General features: G+C 51.0%; 1 protein-coding gene across 12 annotated transcripts in view; it reads right to left on the reverse strand.

The window, feature by feature from the left end:
* NCOR2 (nuclear receptor corepressor 2) overlaps window positions 1-12,667 on the reverse strand; it is a 236,808-nt gene that overhangs the window by 91,941 nt on the left and 132,200 nt on the right. For all 12 annotated transcript variants that reach the window (XM_030501177.1, XM_030501167.1, XM_030501179.1 and 9 more), the window contains exons 7-8: window positions 12,415-12,471; window positions 6,705-6,757 (exon numbers count right to left, since the gene is read on the reverse strand). In XM_030501177.1, the coding sequence (XP_030357037.1) occupies window positions 6,705-6,757; window positions 12,415-12,471 (110 nt within the window). The remainder of the gene's footprint in view (window positions 1-6,704; window positions 6,758-12,414; window positions 12,472-12,667) is intronic.

A 12,667-nucleotide genomic window follows, 5' to 3' on the forward strand; every position in this document is an offset into this window, starting at 1 on the left:
GTGTGATTCTGCAAGAGCTTTTTATCCTTGCACAACCCATCCCACTGACCTAACTGGTGAGCCCCACACCTGAGTGTGCTTCTCAGAGCCAGAACAGCGAGGGACATGCATCTCCCACTCGGAGCAAAGCAACGGGAGCCCCGTGGGAGCAGCTGCTTCCACCTCAACCGGCTCGGCGCAAGGTCGGGTTTGTGTTTTGGCTTTCACAATGGAGCCAGTCAAGGAGAGAACCCGTAACTGTGACTTTTGAATTACTTGGCTCGGGTCCACACGAAGGACTTGGCTGTGCTCTTTAAAGGATGTGCGTGCACGCATGCGTGTCAGTGCCGGTGTGTGCACACGTGTGGACACTGCCAGAGCCCTGGGACAAGACTCCCAAGGGTACAAAGAGCCGATGCACACCTGGCCGAGGCCTGCCTGCCGAGACCTTCAGCCGGGGCAAGGCGAGATGAAAGGAAGTTTGCTATTTGATCAGAACTAATCAGGGGTATTTCATTACACAGGAACGTCTTTCATCAGACAGCCAGTGCAAACAAAGTAGGGATCAAGCCTGCGAAGAGCGGTGGGGAAGGAGGCAGCGAGCAGCTGGCAAAGCCATTGTACAGCAAGACTGATCATGCAGGCGAGGGTCGGAAACGGAGGAGCCTCCTGCAACTCCAGCCAAAGCAAGCACTGCCAGCGAGACTGGAGAGCTGCAAACCATGAGGAGAACGCTCCAAGGTGAAACAAGAGGCAACGGAGAGGGTACAGAAATGGTTGTGTCCCCCCCAGTATGCTCATTCCTGAAGCCATGATCCCAAGCTGCAGCTGAGGGCAGTCACTGATCCCATCCCCTCTCTTAGCTGCAAGATGCCCTGCAGAGAGGGCAGGGAGCAGGTCATGCTGCTCACGGGTCATCGCGCTCATTCATCTGCCTGCTCTGGGATGGCCGGAGCACACAGCTCCAGCTGGTAATACACTGCAACCTATTAACCCCGAGGCAGGGCACATTCCGGGAAAGCCAGCTGTTTGGAGCAGTTTCCTTGCAATAGTCAGAAATGCTTTCTGGGGAAGAAAAGTGAAGCAGATCTGTAGTTGATTTACCCCAGAGACCTGCGTTGGGATGGACTAAACCCCCAGCACCATTAGTGCCTCTGAGAGCAGAGTGGCAGAGGTTTGTAACTCTGGATGTGCAGCCAGGCGGGCTGTGTTTGTGACCAGAAACAACACTCAAAGAGAAAGAGGCCATTGGAGGTCTCCCAGCTTCTCAAATCATGTTCTCTGCAGGTCCAAAATGTACTCAAAGTCATCACTATAACTCATCAAAAGGTTTGCACTGTTAATTCAGCTGGTGTTCACATGCTGAGGCCAGTGAGCTGCTCCATGGAGAAGATACCTCAGCAGAGCTACCAGAGCCTGCTCCGGCCAGATCCCCAGCACAGCCTGTCTGGGTCTCCATTGTGCCATCTCCTTGGGAAGATGTTCCTACTGAGCTGCTCAAGTGACTCCCTTGGGCAGCAGTTCCATCCACAACCACAGTTCTTAACATCGGACAGGAAATTCATGCCCATCGCCTATAGCACTATGAACTTAGGACCAAAACAAGACAAGTCCAAGTGCAGAAGCACTTGGTCAGCCACCTTCGCCTTCCCTTGAAACCCAAGCTGACATCGCAAGCCCAAGTGTTGCAAGATACTCCACTCAAAAAACAGTACTTGGCTTTTTACTGGCAAGAGAAAGCAGCAGAAGGTTGCAGTGTGTGTCTCCATCATTTAGTAATTCATCACAAGGTAATACTTCTGCCCTCGTGCATGCCAACAGAGAATAAAAGAGATGAGAAACCTTGAATGAGATGAGCGGGGAGCTGCTAGGTGAATTTCTAATGAGGAAAATGTCTACAAGCACTAATAAAAAGACCCGAAAGAGAATGCATTAATAATGACAGGGTTTGGAAGAGCATTTGTGCTACATGTCAGGCTTCAACTATGAATTTAGAGGCAATACAGTGCTACTAAAACCCCTAAACAGCCAGTAATGAAAAGATCACTTAAATTTTCCAAAATGACAAGTGATTTGGAAAGGCAGAGCTGTTAAGCTGCTCTGCTCTTCGGGGAGAAGGATAGTGGGGAGGATATTGAAAAGAAAAAGATATTCAGAAGCCCCTAAACCTCTCTGAAAATCCTGACATAAGACTTTTATTCTGCAAAGTCTCCTTATCCATCCCCCCAAAAACAAAAGCTCTCAGCTGCAGAGAGCAACCCAGATGTGCCAATGTTAACAGTGCACACAGCTTTGCTGCTGCTGGATGTGGACACACCAGAAATCAAATCACACCGAGCTCTTGATCTGTTTTAACTGTACACTCAGACCCTGGTTTTCCAACACCCTCCAAGCACCTCGAGGGGATGCAGCCTGGTTTCACCCCAACATCTCTGAATTTCAGCGTAAAAGCAAGCAGCTCTTGAAGGAAAGGTTTAAAGCAAACCCTGTGAACAGCACCTTGCCCGTACTTACCCTCAGTTTTCCTTGCCTGTGCTTTGTCAAGGCTCGGAAGCTCACATTTCGCTTTCAAACACAAATCCCACAGACTATGATTTCAAGATGACTGCTTCAGGAAAGGGGGGAGCAAAGTCCTACCGGGCTGCTTTTCATAGCTGACCGAGTAGGAATCTCCTGCTGGAGAGATGAAGGCCCCCTTGGAGAACAGACAGGTAGACAGCAGGTAATTGATCCTGCTCATGTGAACAACATCTTGTCATTTCTCAAACACCGTGAGGAAAGAAGGTTAGTATCTTTGGTGCCAGCACTCTGGAGAACACGTAAAATCACTACCACGGCAGGGTAAAAGAGCAGCTTTCATCCTTGTACATCCAGCTGGCAAAACACTGAAATAAGAGACCCAGACCAGATGCACTAGTGCTTAAGTGGTGCACAAGCATCCCCTGCTTTTGCTGCTGTATTTCAGCAAAGGGTCTTTGCAACTTCCTCTGGTGACGCAGAATCACTACAAGTGGCCTCCAGTTGTGTTCGAGGCTGTAACATGTCTTGAAGGAACTTCTCAGTCCATTGCAAAGCCAAAAGCAAGAGCCAAGCTAGCTGTGGGGACAAAGCTCACCCCATCCCTATGAAAACAAGGGCACTACATGCCATGTTGCTCTCTTCTTTCTTGAGGACTGAGTGGCAGAGCCCTTCCCTCCAACAAAGCAGGTATTTCAAACAGAAAGGCCATGGTTCCATCAAAGGTAGGTCAAGTCTTTGGAACACACCGCTCAGCGGTGCCGGAGCTCACGTGGCAGATGTAGCATACAAAATTAACCATGTTAGCTCAGAGCCTGCATTCACAGGTGAACCAAAGGGACCCAAGCAGACAGTAACAGAGCACAGCGAAGCAGCTAAATAGGACTTAAAAGCTTTTGAAGCTGCAAACACTGGAATGAACTGGGGCATGAAATTAATTTTAACTGTACTGAATAGGAGACAGGCCATAAACCTCCACGAAAATAAGAGAGCAGCAGCATTTTAGTAGCAGTAGAAACTCTCCCCGTAACTCCCCAGTCAGCTCTGTTAGCATAAGTGAGTCATCCCAGCTGAAAAGCAAAGCAAACAAGCAGGAAGAATTAAACTAGTGTTGCAAGGCGGAGAGCATCGCTGGAGAGAAATCGAGGAATTCTGGCTTTGTGATATTCAAATGCCTTCTCACTGACACTCACATTCAGCTGAGAAAAGAAACCCACCCTAGGAAGTGTTTTGAAAGAAGAAAAAAGGTCTTTGTGAATGGTGACAGCCTGGCCATCCCCCTGTGCCCAGGTATGAGGCTCCAAACCAGCTTCACGTGGGAGCAGTTGCTATTTAGCACTAAATACAGTGAGGTTTTGTGCACGGAATCATGACCTGGATGATTTTCCAGCCACCTGCCAAAAGGCTTTTTCATCACGGCTAAATCTGCATAGGGTGAAATTGTTCAGAACAACCTGCATCCAACTACAAATGTAACCTGTGGTGTCCTGGCAGTTGTCCTTCTGGTGCTCTAATGCATCTGGCTGATGCCTCCCAGCCCTGTGAGGATTCACTCTATCTCCTACTGAAACAGCTACCTCCAGGCTACAGAGCAGAAGCTGCTCTTCTAGAGCTGAAAGGCACAAACATATTAAGAACAAGGAAAGAACAAAAAAATATCTTCGATGTAGCTCACAGAGAAGTTGTAGGTAGGATTTGAACATCCAAGCATGACTTGGCCAAAACACTGAAGTTTAACATCTTTTCCTCTTGCTCAAAGGTCCCTAAATTATTTGCTTGGAAGAATCACTGAAATCTTGATTTTGCATCTTCCTCCCAGGCATCCAAACATCCTTTTATGTGCAGCAGGGACACAAGAGAGAACAGGACACACCGATTTCTCTGCACATCCATCAACAAGTAGCACACTGCAGTTCAGACCCCAGGACCTCCAAGAGAGGCCCATGGTCCAAAACAGCAAACATCTGGAGCCCAGATCGCTCGAGGGCCTTTTGCTGACCTAGATCCGTAAACGCGCTCTGCTGGCATCAATAACCAGCTGAAGGCAGCTAATTGCAAGGAGGAGACGGAGGCTTTTCATTAAAACATGTGGTTTCCTTCCCATTTTTTTGCAGCATTAATCACAGTGAACATTAACCCCAAACCTGCCCGCTCCAACCTCTCCTGGGTCTATCACCACCAACTACAGCAATACGAGAGGGCTGCCTGCTGCCCGGCATTGGGATAACCCTACAGATGCCTACAAAGGAAGGGATGGAGAGGAGTACCTGCTCTGATGGCATGGGAAGCTGGTTTGATGGGGTTCCACTCCTGACCTGCGCAGTCAGTTCCCTCTTGTTTGTGCCTGTCTTTTAGGCAGCAACCAAGAACAGGAAATAATTTAAATCACAGGAAAATGTGCTCACAAACCCACAAATATTGGCAGGAGAATGGAAAGTGGGTGAAGTCTCTGGATCTACTTTTAACTCATTCTTTCAAGGACAAAACCAGCATCGGCTTGAAATTGCCGCCTCTGGTGCCTGACTTGTGATGGCCGAGGAGCCCTTCAAGAGAAGAGGGGGGTCAGGGGACCCTAAGAGGTAGTGACTTGACACACACACCATCAGTGCCAGGGGTGACTTACAACCAGCAACGTGGAGAGCACATCCTTGGGCCAGCACCTGATACTGTACGAGGTGGTTTATCAGCCATCAACCCCCTGAACTGACAGCAAAACAGACTTCCAGAAGCAGGGAGCTGCTAGTTCCAGGGAGCACAGACCCTCTGCCAGGCATCATTGCCTCTTCCAAGAGTACAACTGTCACCTATTGGGTGTCCATACCCAAGACTTGAGGCAATGTCTGCCAAGCTCAAACGACTGGGGTGAATGCATCAGCAACACAAGGAAACATCTGGAAGGAAAAAGCTACCTGGATTTCCCATCTGCAGGAAAAGCCATCATTTCCCACCGGCTTCTCCGTCTGCTTGCCCTCCCCATCAGCTCCCAGGAGGTGATGCTGCCCTGTCCCAGACCTGCGTGGCATAGCAGCACCTTGGTTTTATTCACAGCACCCAGGCCAGCACCGAGTACCCCAACAGAACCCTCCTATTTGGGGTTCCTAAGTGGGGAATGCCCAGCACCAGCAGTGAGGCTGCTGGGGGATCCAGTGAGGAGAACTGACAGGTTTGGGGTGACTGTGGGGTTTGAATGTTTCACAGCGAGCGCATTGCCTGGATGACACAGGAAGCCTTGGGTGGAGCAGGAACCGAGCGGGCAGCGAGCAGCAGGGTCACATCACCAAACCCTCCTCCCCACAGCCCTAATGGGGATGGAGAACACCTAAACCCCAGTGGCACCTACCACGCTCCCCTGCAGCAGCGCAGAGGTACATTAACTCTTTCTCTATAATCCCCTGGCATCAATTAACATACCAGTGAAGAGCAAAAGATTATTAACTTTTGTTAAGAGATTATTAAAGATGATTATCACCAGCTGACCGAGCCTGTACCAAAATAGACATGCTGCAGGCAGCTCTGAGCAATCATTGGTTCATTCAAGGCAGATAAAAGTTTCAAGATCTGGTTTGACTATTTAGATTTCCAACAATAATCACAATTACCGCTGCTCTCATTATCTGATATATTTCTTCTATGTTCAGGAAGTCACTGTGGTTATTCAGTGCAGGTTGATGATTAAATCGTGTATTGAGGTGATAAGTCAAATTAGATGATTGCTAAGTCTCGCTGAGTATCTTTGAAACAACCAGTTGTTATTAGACATTCAAGAGGTGTTTCATGAAAATCTAATTGTAATTGCAACTTTTCATTTTACCTCATCTTTCTTGCATGCAGACACACAGACATACGCACACCGGCAGCTGATTTCGTACTTCAGTATGCACGAAACACAGAATAAAGCACCCAAGGTGAGTGTTCTCTGGGAAAACACCGAGAGATGGACCAGGACCCGCATCCACCCCCCCCGAAAAAATCAAACAGCACCTTCAGCATCCATCTGAAGCTACATCTCCCAACTGTTGGGCTCCTGGAGCTGCTCCTAGAGCAGGTTTGTGCTTCAGGCACCCAGAGCAGTGAAACACCAGCTCTAAAGGGATGCTTGCAATTCCTCAGCAGCTTTAATCGGGGTCTAGGAGCGAGCTAGCATCCCTCCCGCTCGAGCCTAATGCCCAACCTGACATTTAAAATAGCCTTTATTGCCAAGTACTTACATTTTAATGTTTTCATGGTATTGCCTGGTGTCTGAAGGCTGGTTGTATAATGGCTGAAATAAAGAAGAAAAATGAAGGCATAAATGATACAGTCTGACATTTAGAAACTTAAACCCATCAGCATCAGTGCAGATCCCTGTATCCCTGAGCCGTGCCAGCCCAGGAGCCCATCCCTGTGCCCCGCATCCCCGCTCCCGGCTGTACTGGAGGGTGCTGGCTCCCGGCAGCGCCGCGCCGGTCCTGGTGCATCCCAGCTCATCCTGGCTCATCCTGGGGGAGGGCCGGCAGCGCTCCAGCAAGCTGGCTCACAACAAGCACTGTGCGACGTGGTCCAGATAAACGCGGCGCGGCCGAGTACGTGCTTGTTATCCATCGGCTGGGAAACGCAGTGCGCTTCGGAACATACGGCACGGGGGAGGCGAGGGGAAAGGGGGGCTCGGGGAGCGGGGAGAGGCAGCCTGTGTGCTGCAAGTTGTTATGTCTGCGCGGCAAAAGCCTGCCTGAGCTCTCCCGGGGAGCCAGAGTGGGGAACTGCAGGCAGGACAAGTGTTCATCACTGTGGTTTCCAGCAATGTCGGGGCAGGTTGGTCCCCAGGCAGGTTGCTGTGGTCCCCCAGCATCCATGTGTAAAGTGATGCTCCTGTCTGTCCCTCGGGAGGGGCAATGGGCTCCAGAAGGACACATGGTTTGCCCTTTGGAGAGCTCGGTGACCATGGCTGGCTGCAGCATGAGATGTGAGCACACATCACAAGGCTGCTCTGCCCCCTGCACCCTTAGTGGGGATGTGCCAGGGTCCTCCATAGGGAGTTGGAGGAGAGCTGGATCCATCCCGGTCACCTTCAGCCAGTCACTGCCCCTGCTATAACTCCCATCCCATCCGCAGGGTGATGTACCCTCAGGGAACCTGCCAATACACAGGGTCCCATCTCTGGAAGGGAGAGATGCCACAGAAACCACGCTGAATCCCACCTGTAGTGATTAAAAGCTCAGGCCATGTTCCAGGAGCTGCCACTAGTTATGTCTATATAAGCAGGCTGACAGGGTACAAAGGATTAAGCCCTTCACTGCTATTCTAGTCATCAGCTAAGCTGGTGTGAACATGTCCAAGGCTGTGCTAATAACAAACTTGCCCTGGCCCAACCATCATCAACTGGGCACCTAATGAGCACAGCTCCTGTCCAACCACTGAAACATAGCCCAAGTTTTCAAGCAGTTCATCCACAAACCTTTACCAAATGAGCTGTGAACAATACACCACCTGTGGCTAAACACAGCCAAGGGGGATGTGTGATGGCCAGGTCCTGGCTGAAGGCAGCATCCTGGCCACGGCTACATACAATCCAGCTCACCTTCCTGCTGTGGTCAGATGGTTGCGGCTACGTGCTGGGTCCGCTCAATTTCATCTCAGAATAAACAGAGGAAAAGAGCAAAATATCTGCTGAACATCTGCGCAACCAAGTGAGCACTGGAGAGGACAGGACCTGCAAATACAGGTGGGTCCCTTTCTCTTCCAGTTTGAAGAAGGTGTGATTCTCACCTCCTCCACAGTACCTCCCCATCACCATCACAGGCGCTTGGCAGAGAAACTTGTTTTTCCACACAACCAGCTTGTCTCTAACTGCCCTGTAAAAAACAGATCCTGCCTCACCTTTCCCTGCCGGGACAGCCACATTGATCTGCACAGGAAGGAGACTGGGTGTAGCTCTCCCTCCTCTTTGCAGCCCATCACCGCTGCATCTTGGCAGCAGAAGCTTCATCAGCTTCTTTTCCTGGCTGCCCTTGGACATAGCCCTCTTTGCTGGGAAAGCACATGTAATCCCCACGTGGAAGAGGCATGCAGAGCAGCCCAGGCAGACAGATGTGGTGAGATGAACCGCCGCATCCCAGGAGGGCTGCTTGGGCATCTGTTACCCTGAGAGGGGACAGTGGGCTGTGAGTCTGCCAGGGGACACCCACAATGACACAGCCAGCCACCCCGTGATGGCAGAGCCAGGGCGGATGAGAGGGACAAGTTGGTTCTCCAAAAGGAGACCTCGGTGGTATTCCTCAGGGGCATTTCTATCACAAATCCTCTTAGATCTGCCAGTCCGACTCCAGGCTCAGAGCTGGCTGTGCACTTCATGCTTGGAAGGCTCAGAGGAACGCAGACATCTGTCTCATCACGTAGCAGGTCTGCGCCACGGAGAGATGAAATCAAGCTGTGGGTTTGGAGCATCACGTCCACAGGCATCACCCTGGGAAGGCTTGACTGGAGGAACTGCTGGGTGGCCTTGACCAGTGGCTGCTTCTTGGAAGAGGACTGCAGGAGCTGGAAATGCTGATAAATAACAGCGCCTCTCTTCCCTCTGTGCTTGTAAAAACCAAAGCAAATAAGCTGGTGTGTGGTGAGCCACAGAGACCTTCCTCCTGAGAGAAGGTCGTGGAGTAAACACCTGGGTTAGAAGGCATGGGGACATCACAGATGCCCTGATGCCACTCAGCTCACCAAATTCTTTTCCACTACTACTGATCTATGAGATATAGAAGCACCTAAATTCTTAGTTAGCAAACCTAAGTGTTAACAGACAAGCAGTGGAACACAGCACTTTAACAGAAATGCCCAAATATTCACAAATAAGGAACTCTGGGATCCAAACCCAAGATCCACCTGACACCAGCATCTCAGAGAGATACCTGTCTGCACAACAGCCTCAGCACTGTAACTCAGTCCACACAATGAAGCAAGCCCAAGAGACAAGTTTTAGCTACCCCATAGAGAGCATAACCTCGCAGACTAAAGAATTAAGAGAATATTTATTCTCAACAGGGCAGGGACTGAGAAACAGCATCTTCCCTCAAAGCCCTCCCCAACCTGCTCAGAATGACAACTTTCTCAATGAGGAAGCAGAAGCAAAGCTGACAGGTCAGATGGGTACGGTGATGTTCAAAACATTCTCAGTGTTTCTTCAGGGTAAGGGACACGAAATGCATTTCTCTGGGGGATGACATGTAAGAGAAATGTAATTGCAATGCAAAACTATTACTGAAAAAAGGCTTGGATTTACTGAAAGCTCTTTAAAACTAAAACTGAATGAAAGGTCTCAATTGCTTTCTGGCCACTGCAGTGTTTAGACTACACATCTCACTGACACCTCTCCCTGGGGAAAACAAGGGGTCAGTTAAAGTGGTATCACTACATCACAGGGATGAAATGAGCAGAGTCCTGATTTACTCAGTCGCAACCTTCTCCTGACCTATAGGAGACCGCCAGCTTCCCGGGACCTGAACTGGATCCCTGCTCCCCAGGGATCCCTGGGCAGGGAATGATTTCCACCACAGGAACAAGGGGACGAGCCACAGGCAAGTGGTGTGCCAGGACCACACAGCACACTGGTGTGTTCTGCATCGGCTGCGGCTGATGTGAGGGGCAGGGAAGAGGTGCAGCGCCACCCAAAACCCCAGCAGAGAGGATGGAGAGGCACCAGCAAGGAGAAATGGGTAAAGGGATTCAAGGACAAAACCAAGGATCCTCTGAAGAGGATGAGACCTGAATTACACCTCTAAGATAAAAGGTGCAGGGCCAGACCTTGCAAGGTCAGAACAGTAAGAAGCCAGGAACCAGCAACAAACACCTGCTGCTTCCTTGAGATGCACAACCCAAGGGCAGCAGTTTCAGTGAAGAGCCTGTGAGCCCGAAAGCTCAGGGGGAGCTGTTTAGAAGACCGAAATCAGGAATTAGAGTTTCTCACCAGAGCCATCTCCCAGCAGCTTCCAACTTCATGGGAAACCCACAACAGACACAAAACGTCTGGGTAAATCCCTACTTATACTCTATTGGATCACTTTCAAAGCCCTTTCTTCCAGCTAATGCTACAGGGAGCCTCAACAAGCCCATCAATGTGCTCAGGTGATAAGATTTCGTTCCTTGTTCAGAAACAACCCCCTTGGCACAACCTGCTGCCAGAGCCCCACCACAGCCCCTCAGTAACACCAGCACAAGGAGGGGATGCAGCCATGGCTCCATCCTGCCAGCAGCACCCAAGAGCTTGCACCACCTCGCCCTGCCTGCAGCCGTGGTTTGCCAGCGCTGTGGTAACCTCTGGCCTCTCTCTGCCATGACTAAACCCATCTCCACCGTGACCTCTTGTCTCACACCATCAGCCCCTGGAAGCTGCCGTGCTACCAAGCTCATGTGCATCCATCACACCACCGCGGTTGCAAATGCAAGAACCAGAGCTCTCAACAAACAGAGCCCACAGCAACGCAAGACCCTGTGTTTTGGTGACAGCCACCACTGCTCCTTGCAGAGGTTTTGCACTGGATTAGCACCAGGCTGCTCAACCTCCCTGTAAGAGACTCCTTGGTCATGGCAGTGCTGGGGCTGGTGAAGCAGGGCTGCACATCGGGCAGAACATGCAAAGCTGCTCTCCGTCCTGGAGCTGCTTCCTTTCCAACTCAGAAGAAGATCTGACTATTCATCCTGTCTCTCAGAGGCCGTTGGCAGGTCCTGGGTGCTGTTTTGCCTGACACAACAGGGGGGCTGGGCCATAGGAAGTGTCTCTGGGCACAGATGAGACATTCTGCAAGGCACACGCAGAGCCCAGCCGGGGTTTTGCAGGGTGTTCTCAGCAGAGGTTTCCCCTGCCCTCTGAGAGTAAGGCAGGGCAAGAGAGGAGAGGTTTGCACTGGGCTCTGCTACAGCATCCCCCTGTGCAGTGTCAGCACTCAGGGACAAAGCATGGAACTAAAAAAAGGGGGAAAAGAAGGAAAAATAAGGAGGGTGCGGAAGGAAAAGGAAATGCAACATCTTTTCAATGAGGAAGCACCAACCCCAGGCACTGCCAATCTTCAGAGCAGAAAGAGAGCAAAGGGTTTGACCCCGGTGACTCAAAGGAAGAATAACGAGCGCTACCTCCCCAAACAAGGAAGTGGGCTTCGACACGTAGCAGTGAGCACTAATTCCCTTGTGACCTCTCCCTTACACACCCGGGGAAGATAGCTATTAGTACCACCTCCGCAAGGCAAGCCAAATTACAGCTGCCCAGGACTGTGACTGCTCACTCCCACCTCACACCCCACAGCTGGTGCAATGCAAGAGAAACTCCATCAGACTATGTCTGTCCCCCTTGGACCCTTCCAGCAGCATCGCTGCAGATGCACCTTCTCCAGGCACCCTTCTCCAGGACTCAGCCCCTCAGGGGGTGTTTTCAGGCACCCCTCCAGCAATCAATCGCTTGATTTACAGCTGGATTTCGCTGGATGAGGAGGCAGCCCCTAATTGGCCATTTATTAGAAGCTGTTTTTCTCAGCTGCCCTGTGCATGAGGGAGACAGGAATAGGATGTGTGCGAGCCGCAGGACCTGCAGGTCATTGTAAGCACAGTGACCAGGCTGTGCTTACAGAGCACCCTCCTCTGTTTGCAGTGGGGTGGGACAGAGGAGAGATGAAGCCAGTGAAGCCAACAGCATCCCAAGCAGAGGCAGGCTGTGCCGGAGCCCCTTCCACCACCCAGCTCTGCCGCAGGGCATGAGGATTACCTAAGGGTTAAGGCCATCAGAAGAGGGCTGTGTCTCTGTGTTTCAGTACTCATCTTCGCTTCCTGCCTTGGTGCTGTGCCAGCGAGAGGTCCGGGCCAGCAGGATGCTTCCTCTGACAGCTCACACACACACACAGGGTGCTGCACTCACCACCCAGAGACCTCTGAAACCCCGCATCAAGAGGTAACACTCACCAGCTCAACCTGAGGACCCAGTCCTTCCAGGATCCGGTGGGCAGCCTCTGCCTTCTTCTGCAGGGAGGAAAAGGGAGAAGGAGAAAAACAAGTTAATTCTGCCATCAGTTACAACCACAGCCCCTGCTCCAGCCCTTCCCCCGTGCTAAAACCCCTTCCCAAACCTCTGCAGAGCTGTCACAAATCCCACCCTGAAAGTGAATGGAAAAGGTTCAGATCAGCCCCTGGACCTGCAGGAAAACCCCATGGCTAA

This window comes from Strigops habroptila, chromosome 11 (assembly GCF_004027225.2).
Source record: "Strigops habroptila isolate Jane chromosome 11, bStrHab1.2.pri, whole genome shotgun sequence".
In the NCBI taxonomy this organism is placed as follows: domain Eukaryota; kingdom Metazoa; phylum Chordata; class Aves; order Psittaciformes; family Psittacidae; genus Strigops; species Strigops habroptila.